The sequence below is a fragment of the Pleurodeles waltl genome, chromosome 12, assembly GCF_031143425.1.
Source record: "Pleurodeles waltl isolate 20211129_DDA chromosome 12, aPleWal1.hap1.20221129, whole genome shotgun sequence".
Classification (NCBI taxonomy): Eukaryota; Metazoa; Chordata; class Amphibia; order Caudata; family Salamandridae; genus Pleurodeles; species Pleurodeles waltl.
In genome coordinates this window covers 304692341-304719036 of record NC_090451.1, presented here as the reverse complement: position 1 = coordinate 304719036, position 26696 = coordinate 304692341, and the positions used below count along the sequence as shown (strand labels likewise).

The 26696-nt window shown below is 47.4% G+C and overlaps 1 protein-coding gene across 4 annotated transcripts in view; it reads right to left on the bottom strand.

The window, feature by feature from the left end:
* The window catches only part of RPGRIP1L (RPGRIP1 like), a 687119-nt gene that overhangs the window by 555274 nt on the left and 105149 nt on the right, over positions 1-26696 (bottom strand). For all 4 annotated transcript variants that reach the window (XM_069216318.1, XM_069216317.1, XM_069216321.1 and 1 more), the window contains exon 5: positions 19785-19890. In XM_069216318.1, coding sequence (XP_069072419.1) covers positions 19785-19890 — 106 coding nt within the window. The remainder of the gene's footprint in view (positions 1-19784; positions 19891-26696) is intronic.

The window sequence follows — 26696 nt, the reverse complement described above, 5'->3', positions numbered from 1 at the left end:
CACCCAGCTGTGGCACTGGTATCCGGGATGTTGAAGCCTCATTCTTCTTCTCACAAAGTGCGAAGAGACCTGTCCCTTGTGAACATTTCTGCTGGTTCAGTTCCTGGTGGAATTGATTGGGATGAGGTTCAGTATGATATTTTTGGTCCTACAGAGACTATACAAATTCCTTATGTTTTCAAAGTGGCTATGGATGATGTGATAACCCCAGGTATCATGTCTGATGAAGAGGAAGTTAGAACAGTGTCTTCAATGCTCTCGGAGCTGGACTGTTATACTGTATTTAAAAGTGAGGCTATGTGTATGTGCCAATTAAAGTGAATTTTTTGTTTTCATTATTATGCACACCATAAAGAGCTAATACTCCACAGACAGATTATTAATTGTACACAATGGGAATATTGCCCGACTCCATCAGTGGAAAGTTTCAAAACATATTTAGACAAATTTACTATGTTTCTGGGCATGATGCTTTGGATTCTGTGTCATATTATTTTAAATTAGCACCTTCAAAAGCAAAGAAAATGTTTATATCCCACACAAAACTAATGTATTCAAATCTGTTTGTTTCCCAATTAGAAATTAAATGCTGTGAATATTGGAAATATATAATTGATTTAAAATCAGATTGGGGATCAAGAAGGTGGCAAGTGCAAGGTATGAATGCCTTACTTAAAGCGTATTTAATTCCTCTAAAGATGATTTTTCTGAATGAGACAGTGCAGCAGACCACTTGCCTAGGTCTTGCAATAATTAAAGAAATTAATATAACCAATATAATTGCACGTTTTGAAAATTAGCAGCATTTAGTAAATTGCACTGAAGAACAACTCAATAGTATTGTACAGAATGGCAAATTTAACGCTACACTTTCAGGTCACAACAGATGGTTATTGTGCCCAGTGGACACAAATGATTGTCATGCAAATTTTTTAAACTCCTCGTAGGGTTTTAAAGCAAGCAACTGTATCATTGTTATATTCAATCACAGCATTCAGGGGTGGTCACTAATTATAGCGTGGGAAAGCTTTGTCAGCAATGGTTGCAATATTCCTATATCACCTATAAAAGTGCACCTCTTTCTGTCTTCTGCCCGATGACATGAATTTGCTGGATTTCTTGTTAGGTACTAGGTGACCACCCTCCAAAAGATTAATTTATGCCATTTATAATGACATTCGGAAGCTTTCTCAAATGGAAGATGCTACTTAGTTAACTTAGTTCTATTGTGCTGCTGAGAAAGACCTTACAGATTCTTAAATCAAACCATGGTCCCTGGAAGCAAGTAAACGCAGCCGAATTGCTCTTGCCTTTTAATTTGACATGTAAACAATAAATAATGGCAAAGAAAGATGCTACATATACTATGCTTTACAGAGAGAAATTAGATAAGCTGCCTTTCGCAGCAGCTGAAACACCATTAGCAGTATGGCTAACACATGGAGTTATCTCTCTGATAATTTCAACGTTTCAGTTTACATCATGCTTGCACCATGACTTTGGCAAACATTAACTTACGATCACTGAGAAGCACATGCACTTTAGCACTGGATGGCAGCGGTAAAGTGCTCAGAGTCCTAAAGCCAACAAAAAGAATCACCAAAAATATGAAGCAAGCAGGCAAAAAGTTTTAGAAAAAAACACCCTAAGGCGGACAGGTCTAACATGTCACAGTGGGGAGAGCTACCCAACCTCTACGGAGTTCTCATCACTAAGGCGGAAAAAAGGTGGAGAGACCATCACCATTGGTGTGGTCTACTCCTGGTCTCGGTTCAACCATAAAGTGTATATCCTGCAGGGAAAAGAACCACCACAACAATTTTGGATTCTCACACCTCATTTGCATTAGCCACCTGAAGGGCCTGTGGTTAGTCTAAATCAGGAAAAGAGCCCCAAACAGGTACAGTCTTAACGTCTTCAGCACCCAGACCACAGCAAAGGCTTCCCTTTCAATACCTCTCTACCTTTGTTCCCTAGGGAGTAACTTCCTGGAGATGAAGGTTACAGGTTTGTCTAGGCCCTATTCATGAAGTTGTGAAAGTACTGCCTCTATGCCATGCTCTGAGGCATCTGTATGTACAATAAATTCCTTGGAAAAGTCAGGGGCCTTCAGCACAGGGGCATCCGGCCAGCTTTAGGGAGTCAAATGATTTTTGGCATGCCTCTGTCCAAATCGTATTCCTGGGCTGCTTCTTCAAAGTCAGCTTGGTCAATGGGAAAACAATGGTGTCAAATCCCTTGACAAATCTCCTATAGTACCCTGTGAGGCCCAAGAAGGCTCTGACCTCAGTCTGGGTTTTGGGGGGCTCTCAGGCCATGGCAGTTTCTATCTTGGCCTGGAGGGGTTGCACCCTACCCCTGCCCACCAAGTGTACTAAGTACACCACAGATCACTGTCCTATCTAGCACTTACTGGCCTTGATAGTCAGCCTGCCTGTTGCAAAGCCTTTAGCACTTCTTGGAGGTGAAAAAGGTGGCTGTACCAGTTGCTACAGAACAATGCAATGTCATCCAAGTAGGCAGCACTCAGCACGGAAGGCCTTCATTCCAGCAAGAAACTGGTTCACCTACCTCTGGAAGGTGGCAGGGGCATTCTTGAGTGCAAAGGGCATCATTCTAAACTGGTAGTGGCCCTCTGGAGTGGAGAAGGCTGAGCTCTCCTTTGCTCCCTCAGTTATGGCAATCTGCCAGTATGCTAATGGAAGATTGAAGGTACTTAAGTACTGGGCAGCCCTTAATCTGTCTATCAGCTCAGCAGCCTGGGGGATGGAATAAGCATCAGTCTTGGTGACTGAGTTGAGCCCCCTATAATCCACACAGAACCTGAGTTCAGGTGTGGTACCTGGTGAGACAGCTTTTGGTACCAGTACCATAGAACTGGACCAGGGGCTACTGGAGGGTTCAATCGTCCCCAATTCCAGCATTTCAGAAACCTCATCTTTAATGTTGGCCCTCACCTTATCAGACAGCCTTTAAGATTCATCCTGGACAGGGGGGCTGTCACTTGTGTCCACATCATGAGTACAGAGGTGGGTGGTCCTAGGGATGAGGGAGAACAGCCCCAGCACCTGATGGCAGTCCCTCTGCTTTTCAGGAGTCAGACTTGGGAAAAGGTTTATACCTTCCACTGATCCATCTTTCTTCTCGGAGGCTAGGAGGTCAGGGAGAGGTTCACACTCCTCTTCCTCCCCTCCATCTGTCACCAACAGCATGGTGAGCTCAGATCTCTCAAAGTGTGGTTTCAGATTGTTGATATGGAGAATTCTGGGGGGGTGCATAGTGATCTTGAGCTCCACCAGGTAGGTGACCTCACCCTTCCTCACAACAATCTCATAGGGCTCAGTCCAATGGTCTTGGAGGGCCCTAGGCTCCATGGGTTCCATCACCCACACTTTCTGCCCAGGTTGCAATTCCACAGGGGTAGAATGTTGGTCATACCTCCGAGTCATCACTTCCTGACTCGTTTCTAAGTTGTAAGAAGCTTACTTCCATAACTTAGCTATTTGTTTTCTGGAGGCCAGTATGTAGCTCACCACATCCGGGGGAATCTTCCTGGGAGCTTGCTCCTACCCTTATTTCACCACACTCAGAGGTCCATCTACAGGGTATCTATACAGAAGCTCAACTCCCTTCTGTGGAACCTGCCTGTAAGCAAAGAGAAGGCATGGCAACTTACATCTAAATGCCTCAGGCAGGCTTTGATCATGCCGTTTAGGATCTTGTTGAACCTTTCAGCAAGCCCATTGGTTTGTGGATGGTAAGGGGTGGACAACTTGTAAGTCACTCCACACTCTTTCCACACTGACTGCATGTAAGCAGACATGAAGTTAGTACCCCTGTCAGATACCACTTCCTTGGGGAATCCCACACGTATAAAAAAATCCCCATTAGGGCCTTAGCCACTACAGGCGCAGTTGCATTTCTTAGAGGTATGGCCTCTGGGTACCTTGCAGCATGATCCACCAGAAACAGGATAAACCAGCAGCCTGAGGCTGTCTAGGGATCAATAGACCCAATAATGTTGATGCCCACCCTCTCAAAAGGGGATGCAAACAACAGATACGGGATTCAGCAGAGCCTTCAGTTTCTACACTGTCTTCTCACTGGCCGTGGAGGCCAATCGGGCCCTACAGAAGACATCTAAGGAAACCTTCATCCAGGGCCAGTAAAAGTGGGGGGCAAGCCTGGCAAATGTCTTGTCCTAGCCCAGATATACTTCCAGGGGTGTGTCATGAGAAACTCACTGGGGGACCACCAAGGCCTTTGTTGCCCCATGCACAAAAACCACAGGCTCAAGGTAGAGGAGGTTGTCCTCCCAGTAAATGGGTTGGACTTCAGCCTGTTGCCTTATGCCCTCCAGGGTTGGACACTCTCTCTCTGCCCTACAGAAATTCTCCTTGGTGGGTCGGCCTTCCACTTGCCATTCAGCAAGCTCTGGCAGGTCATCAAGGGGAGCAATGCCCTCCACAATGGGATCCGGGGAGGCCACAAGAAGTGCCCCATGCACCTTAACTGGGAGATATTCAGGGGCTGGTTTCTAATGCCCTCTGTCCTTCCTTTTCTTAGCAGCTGGTTGGGCCATTCTTCCAGGCGCTATCTCATCTTGACTCCCATCCTGGGCAACCATAGACCTGGTGGTAGCACATATCCACTTCAGGCAACCCTAACACTTCAATATGTGCCTTAAGCACCACTTCCGTCTAGGTGCTCAAGGTCATAATCTAACAAATAGTTCACAGGCATTATAGGGCTCGCTGCAACTTTCAGAAGACCTGAAAGGAGGGAGAGAGGTGGTGTTCAATTTGAGTACATGGAATCCCCCTTGTAGTGTAAAACTCAAAACATTCATAGCATTTGGAAGTTTTGTCTTCCTCTTGTTGATCAATCAATCAATCAATCAATCAGTATTTGTAAAGCGCGGCTACTAACCCGTGAGGGTCTCAAGGCGCTGGAAGCTCTTTTTTCTGGTGGCCAAATTGGGACTGGGACCCTTTCCCTGTGAACTATTTTGGGGGGCCTTGGGGGAACTCTTTCCTTATATCTCCCCCTCTTTCTTCTGGTGGGAACCCTGAAAACCCTTTTGAGAGGACCCCCACCCAGATACATTCCTGGATACTCTAGTGCTGACCCAGATGTCCACCTCCTCAGCAAGCTTCCTGGGGTCAGTCAGCTTGCTATTAACCAGGTATTGGCGCAACTCTGGAAAACAAGTATCAAGCATGTGCTCCTTTAAAATTAAGTTGCTGGCCCAGATGCCCGCCTCCTCAGCAAGCTTCCTGCAGTCGGTCAGCTTGCTATTAAACAGGTGTTGGCGCAGCTCTTAAAAACAAGTATTTAGCATGTGCTCTTTTAAAATTAAGTTGTACAGTCCAGTATAATCATCAGCCTTGCTGCCCCCCAGCCCTTCAGTGCCTTGCTAGCATAATCCAGGAAGTCTACACATGTCTGCGAGGAGATCTTATGGCTGCCCCTGAACATCTGTCTTTACTTTTCAAGGGTCAGCCCAAACTTGTGGACTAAAATGGCCTTCATGGGGGTGTGCTGTGTCTGATCTTCTACCTCGAGTGTCAGGAGAGTATCCTTCCCCACTGTGGGCATATACCTCCACAGAATATCCCCCAGGACTCCTCAGGAACCTTGTGCACTCTTAGACTCACTTCATAGGTGGAAAACCATTTGTCCATGTCATCCCCCACAACAAAACTAGGTATGAAATCCTTTGGGATGCGGACCTTCCCTTATCCAGCAGATGCTGCAGGTACGCTGCCACCACTGCTGCTGGACTTCCCTTGTAGGGCCTTAATGTCCAGCTGCCTGAGGCTCATCTCATGGTCTATCTGCCTTTGCTCTGTTTCCATGACCAGCCTCTTCACCTCCATGGCTTTTTCCCTCTCACATTTTGCCAGCTCTTACTTGAGCTTTCTCTCCTCCCTCCTGTCCTCCAGCTCTTCTGAGGATATGCCCTTGGATGATATACTGCTCTCTGACCTTAGGGAAACCACTGCTCATGGAACAATACTGCCCCTGCCCCACAGGCAGTCCCAGATTGTCCAGTGAATCTTGGGCCAGCTCCTTATCATCCAGTGTCTCCTCCTCCTCCTCTGGGGTCACAGGTACTGAAGCTCGAGCTTCTATCCAGGCCCTCAGCGCCTTCTGCAAATCCAGCTTCCTGATGAAGTCTTTGGTAAAAAGCCCAAACCCCTTGTCGAAACCCTTAAGCTAGGCCACAGTGTAGCTCGCCTGTTTGGCCAGCTCAAAATCCATTTTTGCTGGTGCAGTTATAGACATGATTTTAAGAGAAAGCAAAAATGCCAACCAGGGAGAATAAAAATTAAAATGCCAATTAGAAAAGGCAGGGAAAAGAATTGCCAGTCAAGAGGAATTGATTCAAATTGGTCTTGGGTATGTATTGATAGTGTACACCAAATTAAAGTAAAGCATTGCACAAACAAGTCCTATCCTTATGGCGCATCACCAATGTTAGAAATTGGGTTTCTAGTTGGCAGAGGCATGCACTTTGTCCAAGCCGGAATCACAATCCTATTCATGGTAACGCAGATACACACCATAAATTAACCTGTGCTTACCCTCTAATAGCTTGGTGCAGAGAAGGCAGGCTTAACTTAAGGGGCAATGTATAAAGTATTGTGCAAAACTTAGAACAGTAAAACAGTGAAAACACCACACAAAAAGATACAGTTAGAACAATAGATTATAATTTTATAAAGAAAACAAGACCAAAACGACAAAAATCCAATAAGTAGAAGTCGAGATATGTCTTTTTTTAAAGAATAAATAAAACTGCAGTGATTAGAAACATAGAGTACCAACCGGGGCTATCTGGTCACGCTAGATAGGGTCAAATCTGAAAAGTCAATCCTGACCGAGTTAGAGCGCAGGTCCAATACAGCCATCAACCTTGGCCTGCTGAAATCAGTACCTTGGGTTCAGGGTTACGTCGACGGGAAGGGAGGATGCGAGAAGCGATGTTAGGGGCGAGGTTTAGCCAATGAGTTGTCGTCGATCCTGGCAGTGTAAGCAATGCGCCTGTTCCGAACCGTTCAATCAGGGATGTGTTGCTGTTGAACCCTTTGTGATGAAGGTGATGCAGCATTGTCAAGCCGCGCAGCTGGCGATGCGTAGTCCTCAAGCAGTGATGCGCTGGCATCTAAGAAGATGTGTTGGTTCAGCGCAACGGCAGCAATGCGTGGAATATGGCAGGTGCAGCACTTTATAACCACCTGCAGGGGCCCAGGACTAAATTGGCACCACTTGGCAAAGCAAAGTCCAAGTGTTGTTTCCGGCTGTTTTGGAAACAACTTACTTACACTGTAGTTTTCCAGGATAGATATCTTTCATAGATTCACATACTTGAATCTTCCCCGTCCTCATGGTCGGAGTCCATTATTGTTCAAAAGAAGCAGTCCAATGAAAATACACTAACAGCATAGGAAAGCAATTGATATTGCTAACCAATCCACATTGTTATAATAGATCCAAACTCTAGCAAATCAGAGGCTAGACCCTGGACCACTCCTTCCCTGCAGAGCCACCCCATACATCAAATTTCAAGCACGAGTGTGACAGAAATATATAAATAAGGGCCAAGAAAAAGGGGAGGTCCTAAAACATGTTTTCCCCATTCATTTTTCATTGGGTCTTTAGACACGTCAACAGCCCAAACCGCTGAATGGAATTACACGAAATTTGGCAGGAAGCTAAATCCTGCTCGACAGATTACACTTGTTGTGGTTTAGTGTAAATCTTGTCAGTTGTTTTGGAAATATTAAAGGTTGAAAAATATAGATATTCAGGGACGCGGATCCAACTGTCCCTGTGCTGATATCTGAATGGCTGCCAACAATTGAACAAGAAACTGTTGGCAGCCATCTTGGGATCCCAGAAAAAAACATGAAAAAGTAAGAAAAAGGGCCAAGGGAGAGTCACCCTGACCACTTAGTTTTGGTGCTGGGGTCCCTGAGGGACCAGGACTAAAAAGCATAAAAAAAATAAAAAATAAAAAAAATCTGTGTATCTGAGGATTTTCCCGAGTTATTATTATTATTTTTTTTAAAGGGCGGTCTCCCGCCCTTTTCTTTTTATTATCCCCCAGGTGGGTCAGGTCCTGCGGGCATTTGGGACTTTTATAAGGAGGGGGGCACACAGGTCTCCCCATCTAGGGCTTCCATTAGCCCCTGGGGCTGCCACCTCCCAGGGGCAATGAGTAATTAGAATGCAGGGATGGCCACTCGGCCTCCCCGTGGACCGCCACCTCCCTGGAGCCAATTCTCCCCGGGGACCAATAGCTCCCCAGGGGAATTAGTAAAATATGTGTGGGGGTGGGCTGTGCTGCACCCCCACGCACCAAGGACCACCACCTAACATGGGGCAAATATCATTGTTTGTGTGAGGGAGGCCCAATGATCTCCCCCCACATCCCTGGGAACTACCACCTCACTGGGGCAATTAGCAAATTATGTGCGGTGGGATGCGCTGCCCCCCACCCCCTCAGGACCACCTCCCAGGGGCAAATTCCATTGTTTGTGTGGGTTAGGCCAGACAGCCTCCCCCACAGCCCCATGACCCACCACCTCCCGGGGGCACTTCTTGCCATGAATGCGGGGGGTGCTGGTGTGGCCCCTCTGCATCCCTGAGGAGCACCACCTCCCAGGACACTTTTGCAAGTAGAATGCGGGGGTGCCGCGTGCTCCCCTCTCTCCCCACAGTCCCGGGGACCATCACCTCCCCAGAGCAACTACCTTTCCAGAGCTTTTTTCGTGGGGGGCGGGTGGGCACTGATGGCCCTGGGAACTGCACCTCCAGGCCCAGCACCTGCTATGTCCTAGGGTGCCCACGCCTGGGACATAGCTGTTTGCTGTGGCTTGGCTGCAGGTTTGACAGCTGCCACCAAGTTACAGCAAACACACTGTTTGCAATGAGGGATAGCTGACAAACAGCTCTCCCTCGCTTCAAGCAGAGGTTTCTTCTGTCTCCCTGCCCACAGAGATGCAGGCAGGGATACAGATGAAACAATTGCTCTCTTTGACAGAAATGCTGGCTCCTACAAGAGGCAGGACCACGGGAGCCTTCAGATTCCCTCTTAGGTCCCAACATTGTGACTGGCCCCCCTGGGGGCACCCAGGTCACATGGCTTGACCCGAGGGATGGAGGCCCCACGGCTGAGATCAGCCATGGGGAGGGGGCTACGTGACCCCCACTCCCCAAAAATAAATAATTAGGCAGGGCCCGGGGGGATGGGGTCCACAGGCCAGGCTCTGTGGCCAATCGCTGCTGTGGTTGGATTAACGTGTAGTAATGAAAATTACTTTACGTTAAAAATAAAAAACATAGAAATTCCCTGAAAAAATCAAAGGTTACAGGGACGTTATAGTTATGAAATAGAATTTAAAAACAAAACATAGAAATTCAGTGTTTACAGGGATGTTATAGTTAGGTTCACATTTTAAAACGTACAAAACCAAAGAAATCCACCTGTTATAGTTAGAGTTATCTAAAAAGAGATTTTATTTTAGGATGCAAAACCTGGCCGTTGCTCATTTTCAGCAGGTTCTCGATTGGTGGAAATTGAAGGTGCGGACACACTAATAGCAGTATGAGCTCCGTGAACCAATACTGTCTTGGCCATACCGGGGCTATTAGAATTGGGTATTACCCTGGGAACAAGAGGAAAAGTTGGAAATACATAAGCAAACATCCCCATCCATTGGATCTGAAGAGCATTCCCCCAAGAGTACCTCTGAGGGATTCTGCTTGGAAACTTTCTGCATTTTTTGTTTAGCAAAGTTGCAAAGAGATCCAGATTTGGGGTACCCCACTTTTGGAAGATCCGAGACAACTGCTCCTGATTTAGTTCCCATTCTTGGCATTGACTGGATGTCCAGCTGAGAGAGTCTGCCCAGACGTTGTTAACGCCTAGGACATGTTCCACTTGGAGGGATATGCCATTTTTTAGCAACCACTTACATATAAGGTGGGCTTGTGAGGAAAGGCTTTTCAAACATGTTCCCCCGTGTTTGGCTAGGTAGATCATTGTGGTAGTATTGTCTGTTCTGATGAGGACTGAGGAATTGCCAATACTGGGCAGGAATGTTTGTAATCCCCGAAAAACTGCCCTAAATTCCAGGCGATTGATAGGAATCTGAGATTCATGAAGACAGCATACCCAACATTGACCTGAACAGTCTTACTGGCCACAAGGAAAGCGGACATCTCTACAATCTTTTGAACTCATTCAGGTACGCTTTGGTGCTCGTGGTGTCTAGTATGGCCCCCCCAGAAAGACTAGGGTCTGAACAGGACAAGTGATCTCTGGAAGTTACCCGGTAGAAAGAGGGACTAGACAAGGATACCCATTGTCGCCTTGCTGTTAGCCTCGGCAATGGAAACAATGGCCAGCATTGCGAGGGAAGGGTGCAGTTACAACGGACTCCAGCTGGGTCCCCATCACTATCATATAGACTGCCTGCCCCTGGAGTGATTTTGGGGCAACAGTGATGGTAGAGGTGATTAATAAGGAAGCCCAAAACTCAATGGCACACTATATACTAGGAAGATTCCCTCATACATCTAAAACAAAAGTGACTAGCTGATTCCAGGACTTAGCATTGGTCCTAGCTAAAAGGGAAATAACTCGTAATTGGAAAGCACCGGGGGACCCCAAGCCACAGTGCGGAGCTGAGAACTTGAGAGATGAGCAACCTATGAAGATGAAGTACAACAAAGTACTCCTAAGGGATGCTAGGAGGGGTGTACGCCAGATAGAGATTGCCCGAATGTGGGAGGGACTGGTGGATACTCTAAATGAACCAAAAGAACAATCAGTGGGTTCCTCACCAGTGAGATCCAGAGCACACTCGCCTGATATTCCACCTACCAACACTGTTGAAAAAGTCCAAGGGTTCAATTGAACACTATGGGCGATGTCTGGTTTGATCCTATTGAGAGCCTGTTGGACTAATCCCCTCTTTTCTCCATTTCATAGACCATTGACATTCCATGATGTCAGTAGTATGGAGGTTGTATGTGTCATAGTAGGTAATTACAATCTTCAGTCCGTGATGGTGGGCCCACCTGCCTGAGCACCACCTGTGTGCTGATATATGTTGTGTGAAGTGTAGTGTCGTAACAACACCCCCCCCACCCCCCACAACCCCATCCCACCTGGCCAACCCGTGCGGTCATCTTTGAATTAACCACCTCCCCAATTCATGACATGTATACATCCCACTACAACGTTAACAGTTAACTCAGTACAGCACTCGTTGATGGGGGGACCCGTTAGCCACACTCGTCAAGCAATCTGCTTTAGCCCTGCACCCCCTCTTGTATCTCTACCTTTTGAAGAGGGCAATAATATTCTTCCCCCTTGCTTGTCCCTCGGAACCTACTGTATCTGCCCTGATCCTGCTATATGACAGGGGAGCTTCACCCCAGTTGATCCACCGTCATGGGTGTTACCACTGGTCTGTCCTCCTCCAGGTCAGTCTCCGTGTGCTCTGGGTCACTGTTCCGATCCACCTTTTCCAGGATTCTCCATTTGTTGGTGCTGAGGGCGTTGATGTGTTGATGCAGCTATTGAACCGCCTGCAGCTGCGCTGCTTTCATCTGTGCCTTGGTGGGGGAGGATATTGTGTTTTTCCCCCGTCGTTTCTGCCCCCGTCTCTTTTGTGGCACTATTCTCCAGTCCTTTTCGTCTCCCTCTATAGCCTGCACATCGCTTCCCAGCCCCTGGTTGTCTAGCCATTTCCAGGCACCTTGTGTGTCTGTAAAGAAGTGGGTTTTCCCCTCATGTTCCACTCTCAATTTAGCTGGGAATAGTAGGGAGTTCATACAGTCCGGATATATGTGCACATTTCGACCCCCAATGGGCCAGGGGCTATGTTTCCTGGCTGCTTGTAGGATTTCATCTCTGTCCCAAAAGTTCATAAGCCTGACTATGATTGGGCGAGGGGGGGGTCCTACCAGTTTCAGGGGTTACGTTGGGATCCTGTGTGCACATTCCACCGAGAAAAAGCGGGAGGGTTTACCCTATAAAACCGTTTGTTCCAACTATTCCTCCACGAACAGCTTGATACTTGGTCCCTCGGCCTTCTCCAGCACTCCGACCAACCTCACGTTGTGGCACGAAGACCTGCCTTGCCCGCTAGTCATTGCAGTTCTTTATTCATAGCTTTACATTTCTTGGTGAGGTCGGCCACTTGTGGCATGACAGTTCTAAGTTGGTCTTCCGATTCTTTGACTCTGTCTGTTAATTTCCACTGATAATCTCTGAGGAGACCAACTTCGCTCACTACTGCTGCTATTTGGTTTCTCAGAGATAATCTGGTGTCCTTGCTTGCCTGTATAATGGTGAATGTGTGCACCTCCAGTTGTGTGCTGTCCTCTACGCCACTCAGTTCATTCTGGCCTGGGCCCGTCACTCCAGTCGGGACTCTCTGTTGCCCCGGTTTCGCACCATTGTCTGATTCTCTCATGCCAGTGTACATACACCTCCTGTTCCAGGCAGCCCACTTGTCGCAGCGCTCAGCGTGGGGTTTCTGAGAGTCTCTAATGGGCTTCTTTGGTCCGGTCGCCTCCCCCTGGCCGCACAAGGGCAGGCAGGGCGTCACCCGACGCACCCCGATATGTATGGATTTAATCTGCGCGACCTCCATGAAGTGATATCAAATTAGGAGCAGTCGCCTCTCAGTTATTAAAGATCAGGGGGAGGGGGGAGGGGGGAAGTGGCCCTCCCAGTGCCACACCGCATGTCCCAGGCGCGCTTTGCTCAGGCACCATCCAGGGATCAGGAAGGGCAGCTCTCCGTATCTGCAAGCACGGCCTCCGACATTCCCAAAGGAAGTGGGCAAGGGACCCCCAGCCGCCGTTCCCCAGCAGGGCAGTCCAGAATGTCTCACCTCTCCTCCTACGCCACGATCCACCTGTCTCCTCAGCCTTCTTTCACTGCGGCGCATCCCGCAGGCGCCATCTTAGAATCAGGCATTTCGCCTCTGTTGCCGCTTTTGCATGGCGACCGCAGCATCCAGCCTCTTCGGCCGCGACCTACGAGGCACCCAATGTTCCACCTGTTGGCGATGTGGGTTTGGCAGGGTCCGCGGCTGTATTCAGTCAGGATTTTGGGGTCCCCAGGGCCACGGACCCGGGAGCTCGAACAGACTACGCCTTATTGCATGGGCGTTCAAGCCACGCCCTGAATCATGAACATTATTGATTAAACTGGGCCATCCGCACCTACACAATTTAATGCACAGAGCCTACATGGTGAATACTTAACCCCCCTTGCGGAGCCACACCCCCAACTACAACTTAGAAAGGTTTACCGAAGATGGTTTGGGCATTCCGCCTGTTGTGGAGAGGTCCCCCAGTTGTTTCTTACTCACTCCCCCCGCCACCCCTAGTATGAAGCCCACTGGGTATGCACTTTCCACGCATGACCATGGTGGTGCCACTGGCGAGATAGGGGACACCCCACACCTCCATTCTCCCTCACAACAATATACACCTCCCTGCCACCAGTTTACCTATGATGACCTCCACGGAAGTTTGATTCCTGACGCTCGATGCTCGGGAAATGCACAGTGCGAGGAAACGTTACACTGTATACTCTTAAGTAAGACGCCAAAAGGCGAACATCGTGTGCCTTAAAAATACACATACCACACTCGGGGAAATGAATCGATTACTTCAACAATGGTGGGGTACACTACACGCTATGACATTCTCAGCATATGCTAGTAGAGCCCTAGTCTGGGTGAGACTTGGCCTCCCATTTCAAGAGACAGAGGTCACAGTGGAAAAGGAGGATCGTTATGTCCTGCTAGAGGGCCTATTAGATGGTAGGCCTGTACTGTTAGGGAGCATTTATACCCCAAACATAGATCAGAGCCACTTCTGGGGGAAACTCTAGGTCTATTTAGCACACAAAACGCACCTGCCCTGACTGTTAGAGAACATCTACAACAGCATTTTAAACACAGTCCTGGATAGATCATAACCCTCTGCTCTCCACCAGTCGGATGGCGGCCGAGCTCCAAGCATGGCTTGATCGTTGGTCCCTTCTGGATGCCTGGCGCTCAGTGCACCTTACTGCTAGGCTCTAATCCTTTTCCACCTTGCACCAACTTTCTGTCCTCTTGGATTGTTTTCTCTGCTCAGAATCCCTACTCCCGTGCATGAAGTGTTCCGAGTATCTTGGGAGAGTGGTTGCAGACCACACAGCCTATACTGTGGGCCTCGCCTGGCTTCCCCCCCTAACCTCCGATTCCACTCTGGCGCCTCCAATAAGACACACCGGAGGACCAAGCATTCCGAAACACATTGGCAACAAACATCCAACACTACTATACTGACATCCACAACACAGCCACCTCCCGCACCACTGAATGGGACGCTTTTAAAACAGTGACCAGCGGTATCTCTATTAAGAAGTTAGAAGGTGTGGGCTGGAACTTGGAGCGCAAATCGATGAGGCAGAGACCCGGGTTGCCGCCTTAGACAACTCGAGCACCACAGACCTTGCAACTCCTCCTCAACGTATTGTGGCAAGGGAAGGTTACCATCCCTACTGGAACGCCTTAAGCACAAAGCCGACAAAGATGGGCAGTTGACAGCCTGGCTGGCCCGGCAATCCGAAACTAGCCCCTCTATCACAGAGATTCAGTCATCCTCAGTGGATGTGCTCCGCATACTGAAAGCGTCACTTCATGAATTAACCACATACTATACAGCAGTATACAAGGCCCCAGAGGCAGCCCCCCAAACGACCATACATGGTTTCCTATCCAACTTGCAACTTCCACGTGTCCCACTGACCACCAGAGACACACTGTATGTTGCTATCATGGTACATGAGATCCAGCAAGCCATCAAACACTTAGTCCACCACAAAACTCCTGAGAATGACAGACTTGCTTTTGAATACTACTCTGTATTTGCAGCCAAATTGCCCCACACCTGCCGGATGTATACAAGGAAGCCCTGCAATTAGGCATCCTCGCGCTCTCCCTCCGCAAATCTCTGCTAGTCTCCATTCTGAAACACAACTGAGACCCAACCCAACTGGGATCATATAGGTCCATATCCATACTGGGTGCCAGCTACAAATCCCTCAGTAAAATCCTTGTGAACCGCTGCTCCCGGATTATCCCATTACTAGTCCACAAACATCAGAATGGCTTTGTTCCAGGACGCAGCACCTTACAAAATATCCGCAGCCTGCTTCAAATGCAGGACCAGGTTCAAGATGTCTTTCCTCATGGGGCCTGCCTTGTTTTGGACATGGAGAAGGCATTCAATACTCTCTCTTGGGACTATCTGTTCCAGGTGCTGGCATGCATGGGAGTTGGAAGCACTTGCATGCCTCTTCTCGGTTACTGAATACAGCTCTGTCTTTGAGGGTGCGACTGGGCCCACTGGTGTCAGTCTCCTTTCCAGAGCAGAGGGGCACCAGACAGGGTGGTGCGCTCACCCCTCAGTTGTTCGCCCTTGCAATGGAACCAGTGGCGACCCACCTCAGGGCAAAGGGACCGTTGTGGGGCGTACCCCTGACAGACTGTGTCCACGAGGTTCCGCTATACGCAGATGACTTGCTCATTTACATCCAAGACGTGTCAGCCCCTAGACCTGCTGTGTGCACTCCTTGTGTCTTTCGTGGAGACCTCCAGTCTGAGAGTGAATGCAACTATGTTAGTGGCCTATTCCCTACACCCAGGATGTCTGCAGAGCGCCATAACCTTAGGGGGGTACCCTTTTGTTGGTCTATCTAGGGGTTCGCCTATATCACACACAGCCCCATCTCTATGATGGCAACCTCTGCAGAGCCCTTGCTGGGATTCGCAAACAGATAACATTCTGGCAGTCCCTCTTCCTTGTCTACATTGGCAATATAGCCCTCATAAAAATTATCATCCTACCTAGATTACTAAATTACTTTATGAACCTTCCGCTTATCCCCGCCCCCTACTATTTATTCAAAGAACTAAATGCATTGCAGAGCTCCTTAGTCTGGGGCACACGTTGCCACCATGTGGCCCTCAGAACCTTGCACCTCCCAGCTGTTTGAGGTGGATTCAGTGACACCTCTTTTGAGGCTTACTTCCTGGCTGTTCAGTTACAGTGGTTATCTTGCTGGACAGCTGGGCGATACATGGGAGACGCGAGCTACTATTGTGGCACTCACACCGGTTCTATTGCAGACTTTGCTCCTTACCAAGGTGCTACCTGCTTCTCCCTGGCCATTTCAGGTGGCGATAGCATGGACCTGCATGCTCCGCATACAGAGGCTGTCAGTAGGGAGACCATGTTACGCTCCCAACATTCCCTTGGTAGGCCTCCATAATTTTCCTGGCCTGTACACAGCACGGCAGCTGAGAAGGTGGACGCCGACTTCCATCAACACTGCGGGCACCTATATACTGAGGCCCACCTCCTTCCCTTTACACACCTGACCACGGTTCTCTCCCTGCCTGCGTGGCAATTCCTTATTTACCAACAACTCCGCAATATGGCTCAGACACTATGGGGGCTGCAGACCCGAACCACCTGCACACCCAGTTATACGTATGAGAGTGATGATGGGCACAACCTGGCTCTATAGGGCAATCCGCAAACTCCTGAATACCCCATTGGAAACCCTTCGGCACAGTGGGAGACAGATATAAGAAGGCTGCTCCAGGACAAGAAAAGGGATATCTGCTGAATAGTGAGTATCTTACACCAGCATGCTTGAACCATTACAATTCCTTAGCACAGATCACCTGCCTGCACTGCTTTTCACTAGGTGCGGATTTTTGCCATATGCCATGGTCCTGCCCCGCCCTACATCATTATTAGTCCTCCATCCCCGGCACACTCAATGAGGGGACGGCCCTACAAGACCTGCAAACCTGGGAGGCCAGCGCACTTGGTATATTTAAACAGGAAAAGAGTCATAAGGTTTGCTTGCACCTCTACTGGCCATGCGCGCACATACACTGCACTAGCGCCCGGCGCCCCCCACCTGTAGACGCTTGGAGGAGGGCCGTATGTAAGTGGAAAGTGGCAGAAGAAGAGGCTCTTCGCAGGGACGAACTACACGGTCTCCGAAGACAGCCAATTTTACACCATTGGGCCACAATACTTGCAAATTTCCAACAGCCTCCGCATGATGACAGAAGGCCATCTTAGATGACTGAAGGACTAATGACGTCCACTCTGTTCGCTGTATCCCCAGTGGCCTTGCCAGCATCTTGACTGACCGCTGACCCCTTCCTATGAAGCTGGCCTCCCACTTGATCCCAAGACCCACTCAGTGGCACCACTAGGGCTAGCTCCTTGCCCGAACACATACCATACCCACCCCCAGATGAGGACACCGCCTGAAGATATCCACTGACTAAACTTCATGCTGAAATGCGTACACTATCACCCTGATTCTGCTGTCTCAAATAATCCTGCACAGAATCAGACACTCCGCACTCCTACCTAGGCCCTAATTCTTTTCCCTTCTCTGTTCGTAATTCACACAGTTAATCACACATACCTACCACTGCGCCAGTCACTCAACTCTAAATTAAAAAAACCTGTGTTGAACACCTGCTCCGTTGCGAGTGTTTACGGCCTATACAGTTAGCACCTAGCTATAACAATGTACCATAAGATACTAGCTGACCTGTATGCAAACAAGAAAAAATATCAAAAAATGTACTATTATGCTGATTGTGACGTAACTCCTTTTGCATGTTCTCAATAACAAAATGCATTTTAAAAAAAATCAGCAGGTAGCATTCAATCCCTTTATCAGAGTTTTCACTGTTTAGTAGTACCCTTGCCACATTCTCCTAAATCAGCTTGTTTTCACACCCCAACAGCCCTCCCTATTTACTTTACTTCTGCTCTTCCTCAAGTATCCTGTTTCTGGTAAAATCACCATGGCTCACTGTCCACTGTGCCATTGCATCAATATTGCTATTTTGGACCTTGTGCTCAAACACATTGCCTTGTGCTTCGAAGTTAACACTGTCTCCAATCCACCCAACTCATGGGCATGCCACTGAGCTACAAAGTTTTAGGGGTTAAGCACACCAACAATTTTGAAATACCTAATATAAATTATGAAACAAAACCGTCCTCATCATCATAGTTATAGTTAGCTGAAGATGTAGGAAAGACTTGCCAACTGGAGTGAAAATAAGTGTGTTTGACCACTGACTGTGTTTCATCACTGTGCATATTATTTGTTCAATGTTCACCAGTTGCAGATTACATTTTGCTTTCAGTTTTGCTGCCTATTGGCTTTATCGTGGCGTTAGACATTACATTTTGTATTCAGTTTAGCTGCCTATTTGCTTTACCGTGGCGTTAGACATTACCTTTTGTATTCAGCTTAGCTTTGCCTCCACGTTAAAGTATTTTTCTGTGCAAACATGTTATGCAATGTGTTTTTTCTACTTCTACGTGTTTTTCTTCTCACCAAAGAGCCAGGGCTGGTACACAACATGTAAAAGGTGAGAAGCTAGTGTTTATCATAGGCAAGAGAACAGTCTGACCTTGAAAGCCGTGTCTCAGAACGATGGCCAGCTTTCAACATTCCTGTCAAGGTTTACCTAAACAAGCCAGCATTTTTGAATAATTCCCATCTGAGAGGGAAGGGCCTTTCAGAAGGCATTTTTCCATGATTATTCAAGATATAAAAGGTGTCCCTGGGCAACAGCAAGGGGAATTTTCCAAGACTTCAGACAGGATTGGACGTCAAATGCCAGACACAGACACTTGTCCCCTGAGGGTGGAAAACTCTTTCTCGCAGTTGAACAGGGGTCATCAACTTGCTGGCATGAGAAAGATGAGGAGCATTGGCAGGCCCTACATTGATGAATTTTGACTTTATTCTTTGCTTTGCAATTATGCTATAATATAATCACATATATTTGCTGTGTACATTGCAGTTGAGAATCACTTTGATATATTTTCCTTTCATTGCTGTGACTATTTTTAAACGTATGCCTCCGACCTACTAATCTCCTTTCTCAGGAACCTCGTGGTGAAGTAATAATAAATGTCTTCTTTAAACTAAGAAGTGCATTCCAGAGATTTTTGTCAGCTCGGTCATTATTGAAAACAAAACACCAACTTCACTAAACATCTCAGTATGAGGAGGGGGTGGGGCTCTGGAGGGAACACGACCTTGTGCCAAGAAGCACCTAAGAGGCACTTTTACCCCCACCCCAGCCCCAAAACCCCTCCTCACAAACAAAAAGCTTGCTGAGGCTGCTGTTGATGTCCTGGTGTGTATTCACACCTGTTAAGGGAGATGGGTAGTTAAAAAGCTCCAAAAACAAGTTTTCACCTCGTTTTCCCTGTCACCGTGTGATAATGGCTCCTCACTGGGAGACCGTGTGGGGGAAGTCAATACTGTGTGTCACACTGAGGAACCATGTGAGCTGGCAGGTCTGCATTTGTTTTGTGAGCAAATGAGAATTAGTTTTCACACCACTGGAAACTGAATTGTGTAAACAGTAGAGTCCACCCACAAGGGAATGTGTAGTAGCCTTTGCGTAGCTTTAAAAAACACAAGACAAAAACCTAAACATATTTTACACTAAAGGAAACCAGAAAAGTATGAGATAGGACAACACTTATTTCACAAACTTGGCTACTATTACTGGTAGTATCCTCTATATCCTTACAGCTGTAATTCAGATTTCAAGTATATACTTGCAAAAAAGTTTAACATGCTTAAAAATGTAACAAAAAAATCTACGAAAAGGAGAATATGAAATAGGACATACTTGTCTTTAATCTCTGCCCTTGCGTCTTCAAGTAAACTGTGTCCATATCGCGGAAGCACTGTCTGAGAAGATTTATTGATGGTATCTGGATCTTGCACTCTCATTCCTAAAATAAATTGAACAAAAAGAATAGTCATAAGAGGAGAGTCTTAATTGAAGAATACAAAAGAATAAATGTAATTGCTTCAATCGTCCTTGCAAAACAAATTATATAAAGCATTCAAGGTTGGCCTTGCTTACTTTAGAATGAGAGTTTACCCAACGACCATAGCTAACCATCTTATGAGAACGTTTATGCTATGAAAAAAATAAGTTCACTCTCAGTTAACTACCATTCACAGATTTGTTGATGTTATTTCCCAGTCTAATTTTGGACCTGTCAGATTTGGAATGGGGTCCAAATTGGGACCAGTCTCACTTGAAATCTAGTCCGAAGTTGGAGCATTCTGTATAGGATGGCTTCATATAAGCGACTTATATGCAAACTGAAGGATAATTTAGACATAATCCACAGTATTTGGTCACGTTTACTGATCCACACCCAGACACTAAGTAACACAGATAGCCACTGCATACTCCCAGGACAAGATAATTATTTACTCTGAAAATTGTTAAAGCAGACAATTGTAGAACCTAACTAGGAACATGATTACATCTGCAAAACAGAGCTCTGACTCCACAACTGATGTTGCTACAACTCAACCCATACTACCCTCAGTTGGGATAGGCCTCCATACATATTAATGAGACATACCTCTTAACCATCCCTTAGCTCAATTTGGAGAGCCGCCCAACCTTCTCCCACTTAGGTATTCCTATTTTTAGTGCTCCCTCACAAAGACCATTGCAACACACTATATCACGTGCATCTAGCAACTCTTTTTTGCCTGTTGCAATTGGGGTAATATGTAGGGATTATCTACCTGCCCGTATCAGTAAATTATCCTACAGATACTTGGGGTACGCCATTTGGGATATTTTTCTAAGATTCTCTTGTTCAAGCCTGTGCAGGATAGGCAGATTTGATATATATTATTGATACTACACTGGACACCTCAACAGTTGATCAGGTTTGTTTATGTCAAATGAGCTATATCACAACACTCCTTCAAGCCTTCAGCAACAAGATACGGTGTGAAGGACTTGTGATTTAAGTGAAAATAAGCAAGCTAGGAAAATGCTTGAGAAAATGTTTGGAGCGAAATAATATACATTTTAAATATATATATATATACTTTAAAGACAAAGGTTGAATGGACGTTATAGTTAGGTGAAAAAGTCAGTTAGAAAAACTGTTTTCAACAAACAAAACCATTAAAATTTACCAGTTTTAGTTATCTCAACCCTAAAGTAACTATAACTCGTGCCCATGCCATGGAAAGTGTTGTCATGAATGATGTCATTTCAGATATTGCAGCGATGTTATCAAAGATGTCATAGAAAATGCCAGGAGAAATGTAATATGTGAGGTAAGTAGCAAAGTAATTAAAGTAGCTATAACTTGGCAAGGGTGCAAGTTATAGCTACTTTAGAGCACTCCCGGGTGGCCCACCTTCCCAACATTACAACAAAATATTTGGTGGTACTCCTGCCCCTTCTGGAAACCACCAGAAGAAAAGAAAATAAACAATGCCCTATGGCATTATAGGGTGCTCCTTGCCGGAGCAGTGATTAATAAATGAGTACCTTCTGCTGCTCCTTTATTATTTAGTTATGAACAAATTTGGTGTCCCAGTGCCCACCGGGACACCTGCATCTTTAATTTTCATTGGGGGCTGTGAGTGGAGCCCCATGGCCCTCGCATTCCCTGCCGGGTACCCTGGTGGGAGCCAGCCACTTTCGAAATTTTAGGAGGGTGCCCCAGTGCCTACCTGGGACCCAGAAGCCACATTGTGTTAGGGGCCAGAGGGGAAGCCCCGGGGCACACTTGGGACACCCTCATGCCAACTTTCATTGGTGGCCGAGGGGGCCATTTTGGAGGCTGGCAGGAGCCAGCTCACTAAATTTACTCCTGCCCGGTCGGTAACAAAGTTTTGTTTCCTGCCCAGGAGAGTGCAGGTGGAATATGCCCATACTCTACCGGGCAGAAAAAAGCAGTGTCCTTGAGGATGAGGTCTCCTGGGACATTGCTTAGATCGGGCCCCAGGGTGGCTCAAGTGGACCCACAATGTCCACACCAATCCTCTCCAAGGGTAGCCCCACCACTGGAAGTGGAGTGAGGGGGGCCTTCGGAAAGCCATCTGTCTTGCCACTGGCTTGACAGGTGACACAGGAGCTGCAAAACTCCCTTACTTTCTGGGACATATTGGGTCAATAAAAGTGCTTCACAAGTCTGCTCTATGTTTTGTTCTCACCCAAATGCCCAGCTAGGGGGATGTCATGGGCCAAGGTGAGGATAAACTATCTAAACTCCTGAGGCACTACCACACTCCTAGTGGTACCAGGTTTGGGGTCTCTGGCCTTAGTGTAAAGGAGTCCATCCTCCCAATAGACCCTGTAGGAGCCACTGATATCTCCCTTTTTCTGTGCAGCAGCTTGCTGCCTCTGGCCTTAAAGAGTGGGACAAGTCTTTTGTCCCTGGCACAGCTGTTCCCTTGTGGGTCCCCCTGGGCCCAAGAGCTGTACCTGATAAGGTTCCAGCTCCATGGAATCAGTTCCCTCAGGGGATAAGACATCTTCCTGGGAAGGGAGGTCTTGTTTCTTTTGCTCTTCCGATGTTGGTCCTCAAGTCCTCTTACCTTTTCTCTTGGAAGGTTTGGCACTTATTCCAGGCTCCAACACTTCTTTTTCACCCTGTGCTCTGCTCAGTGCCCTCTTTTTCACACACACAAGTTCAGGGCTTCCCAGCATGGCTGCATGGGTTTTGAGCTCTACCTCAGCCCATGCTGAGGACTCCAGATCATTCCCTAGCAAACATTCCCCTGGGATTGCAGAAAAGACCACTATCTGTTGCAGGCCAGTAACCTCTACCCATTCTAAAGTCACCATAGCCATGGGATGGACTTAAGTCACATTGTCAGCATTGCTAACTGGATATGTCTGTCCAGCCAAATACTGTCCTGGGGAAACCAGTTTCTCTTTCACCATGGTGACATTGACACCTGTATCCCTCAGGGCTTCTACCTTTGTCCCACTGAATATGAGCTGCTGCCTGTATTTTTGCATGTTAGGCAGCCAAGCAGCTAGTGTGGCTATGTCCACCCCACCCTCAGAGACTAGTGTAGCTTCAGTGTGAACCCTGATTTGCTCTGGGCACAATGTTGATCCCACCTGGAGACTGGCTATTCCAGTACTAACTGGAGTAGTGCTAGTGGGATTTTTCTTGGGACAGGCCATGTCTTCAGTTTGGTGTCCATGCTGCTTACAGTTGTGACACCAGGCCTTCTTGGGATCAAAGTTTTTATCCTAGTACCCATTTGAGGACTGTGAAGAGGCTCAGGGTCCACCCTCCTGAGCAGGTTTTTGGGGCCCTTGAGAAGACTCTTTGTTTTTGTCCATAGGTGTCTCACCACCCTTCCCCTGGGGAGGCTTTGTGACCCCTTTTTTTTGTAACCCCCTGTGGAAGTCTTGGTCACCCTAGTCTTGGCCCAATGGTCTGCCTTCTTTCCCAATTCCTGGGGTGAAATTGGACCTAGGTCTTCCAGATGTTGATGCAACTTGTCATTGAAGCAGTTATTTAACAGGTGTTCCCTCATAAACAAATTATAAAGCCCATCATAGACATGCACTCCACTGCCAGTTATCCAACCATCTAGTGTTTTCACTGAGCAGTCAACAAAATCAACCCAGGACTGGCTCGAGGTTTTATGAATCCCCATGAACCTAATTCAATACTCCTCAGTGGAAAATCCAAAGACCTCAGTCAGGGTTCATGTGGTCATATGATTCTGCATTTTTACCACAGAGTGTGAGGAGCCTTTCCCTACACTTACCAGTGAACAGTTCCCAAAGGAGAGCTCCCCAGTGAGCTTTGTTTAACTTCCTGTTTGCACAAGCCCTCTCAAAATCTGTGAACCACTTGGTGATATCATCACCCTCTTCATATTTTGAGAATATCCCTTTGGGGATTTTAAGGATATCAGTATTCTCTCTGACCCTATTTATATTGCTGCCACCATTAATGGGTGCTCAGCCCGTTTCTGCTCTCTCCCTTTCTATAGCCACGAGTTGCTGATCCAAAGCTAATGTTTTGTCCATCCTTGCTAAAAGGATGTCCTCTTCATTGGGACTGTCCCCAATGTTCCCAGAGGAGCTGGACTCCCCTGTGGAACATCCAGATCCAGTGTGTTCTATCCTTGGAGACAGGGGCTGGGGATCCTAGTCTCCCTAATTAGGTGAGGCGGGGGGGTCATCCTCCTCATCTCTAATATCTTCCCTGTCTGAGTGGAGTCTTCCTCCTCAGTAGGGTGGTCCCTGGTGTACTCTGCCGAGAGCTTGACCTTGGTAGGGTTAGAACCCGGTCTAATCTTTTTCAACTTACATAGGGAACTTAACTTTGCCATCTCTTGATGCCTAGACCTCCCTAGATCACTACACATCCCTAGACCACTATTTCCTCTGAGCTGCTCATTATGTTACTACAGGTTGGGATTACTTTTTAGAAACTAAAAACTACTTCTACTAACTAAATCATAACTTTACAATAACCTTTAAACTTAAAAAGAGATGCTTAGGGGACTTAACCAAGACCCTAGCAGGACTTTTAAAAATCAGTTCTCTAAAAGCAATTTTGGAATTTAGTCCTGTGATCAGGTATTGGCCGAGAATTCCAGCAAATGCAAAGTCGTAGATCCCACCGCTGACCCACCAATGTAGGAAGCTAGCTCTGTATATACTATATCAAAGTGAAATATAGTGTGCAAAGAGTCCAGGGGTTCCCCAGAGGCTTAACAGAGGCTAAAGTAGATAATACTAATTCTCTCTTTTGTGGTAGTGTGGTCAAGCAGTTAAGCTTATCAGGGGGTAGTGCAAAACATTTGTTGTACACACACAGACAATAGAAGAAACACACTCAATGACTTAACTGCAGACCAATGTTTTTTATGTAGCAAAAAAAAAAAAAAAAAAAAATATATATATATATATATATATTTTTTTTTTTTTAAGAACCACAAGATTCAAGTTGCAGGTAAGTACTTCAATAGATTTTTATTTCACATATGTATCAACAAGTATTTTGTTTGAATTCGATAAGGTATATAGTTTTTGAATTATTGGCAATTATCTGTTTTAAAAGTGGACACAGTGCAATTTTCAGAAACAGTTCCTGGGGGGGGAAGAAATGTTAGATCGTTTTACAGGTAAGTACAACACTTACAGTTTCAGTCTCCAGGTTTTAGGAAGTCCACCGGTTGGGGTTCAAGTTAACCCCAAACACCCAGCAACATGGGGAGGCCGGGTCCAGAGGTCAAAGATGAGCAAATTTAATGTGGGCTTCTATGGAGACGGGGATACTCGGAATCAGGCCTGCCTGCAAGTAAGTACCCGCGACTCGGAGGGCAGACCAAGGGGGTTTGGAGGAGCACTGGAGGGGCCACAAGTTGGCACCAAACCCACACCCTCAGCAGCACAGAGGCAGCCGGGTGCAAACAGGACTTCGTGTTTCCAATGCTGGTCTATGAGGTGACCCCCAGGGTCACTCAGAGGCTGCAGGGAGGAGGGCCACCTGCTGAACGTACCTGCACCAGGTGCCGGTTTCTCCAAGGTCTGGGGGCTGCGGGTGCAGTGCGTCTTTAGGTGTCGGATATGTACATCCGGAGCTTCGCGGTCAGGGAGGTCCTCGTGATTACCTCTGCAGGCGTCGTCGTGGAGGGGTGGAAAGGTCAACCCAGGGCGGGCACTTTCTCACAATCGCCTGGGGACCCTCTCTTGATGGGTGGACCACATGGACACGGGCCGTGGAGGTCGGGTGCACAGGGGTCAGGACTCACGCATCCAGAGTGAGGTGGGAGGCCTTGGTGTAGGTTTTCTTAGACAGAGCCGCTGTCCTCTGGAGTTCTTGGTCCTTTTGGGTGCAGGGCAGTCCTCTGGAGTTGGGCAGAGGTCGCTGGTGCCACTGGATGCATTGCTGGTCTTTTGCAGGTTCTTTGAAGCCGGAGACAGGCCGGCAGGCCTGGGGCCAAAGCGGTTGTCATCTTCCTTCTTCTCTGCTGGAGGTTTCAGCTAAGCAGTCCTTCTTCTTCTTGTAGGTCACCAGGAATCTGGTGAGCTGGGTTCAGGGAGACCCTTAAATCCTAGATTTAGGAGCATTTCAGGGTTCAGAGGGCAGTAGCCAATAGCTACTATCACTGAGTGTGGATACACCCTTCTTGTGTCCACTACCTTTGGGGAGGGGGGTGCATTCTTATCCCTATTGGTCCTTGTCCTCCAAACCAAGATGACGGAATCTGCAGGGAGGGGTTCACCTCAGCTCTGGACACCTTAGGGGTGGTCCTGGCTGGGGTGGTCACTCCTACCTGTTGTCCCTAATTTTCCCACCGGACTTGCCTCCAACAGTGGGGCTGTGTCCAGGGACAAGCATCTCCACTAGGTGGAGTGCCCTGGGCACTGTAATCCGAGGCTTGAGCCTTTGAGGCTCACCGCCAGGTGTTACAGTTCCTGTAGGGGAGGGGGGAAAGTGTGAAGCACCTCCACCCAGGACAGGCTTTGTTTCTGACCAAGGAGTGCACAATGGCACTCACCCCATGTGGTCAGAAACTTCTCTGAAAGTGGCAGGCTGGCACAGACCGATCAGTCCTACAATAGCAGTTTGGCTAACAATCAGGGAGCATCTCTAAAATGCCCTCTGTGTGCATTTTTCAATATGTGCTGAGACGTTTGATACCAAACTTCCCAGTATTCAGTGAGCCATCATGGAGCTGTGGAGTTCGTAATGACAAACTCCCAGACCATATACTCAATATGGCTACACTG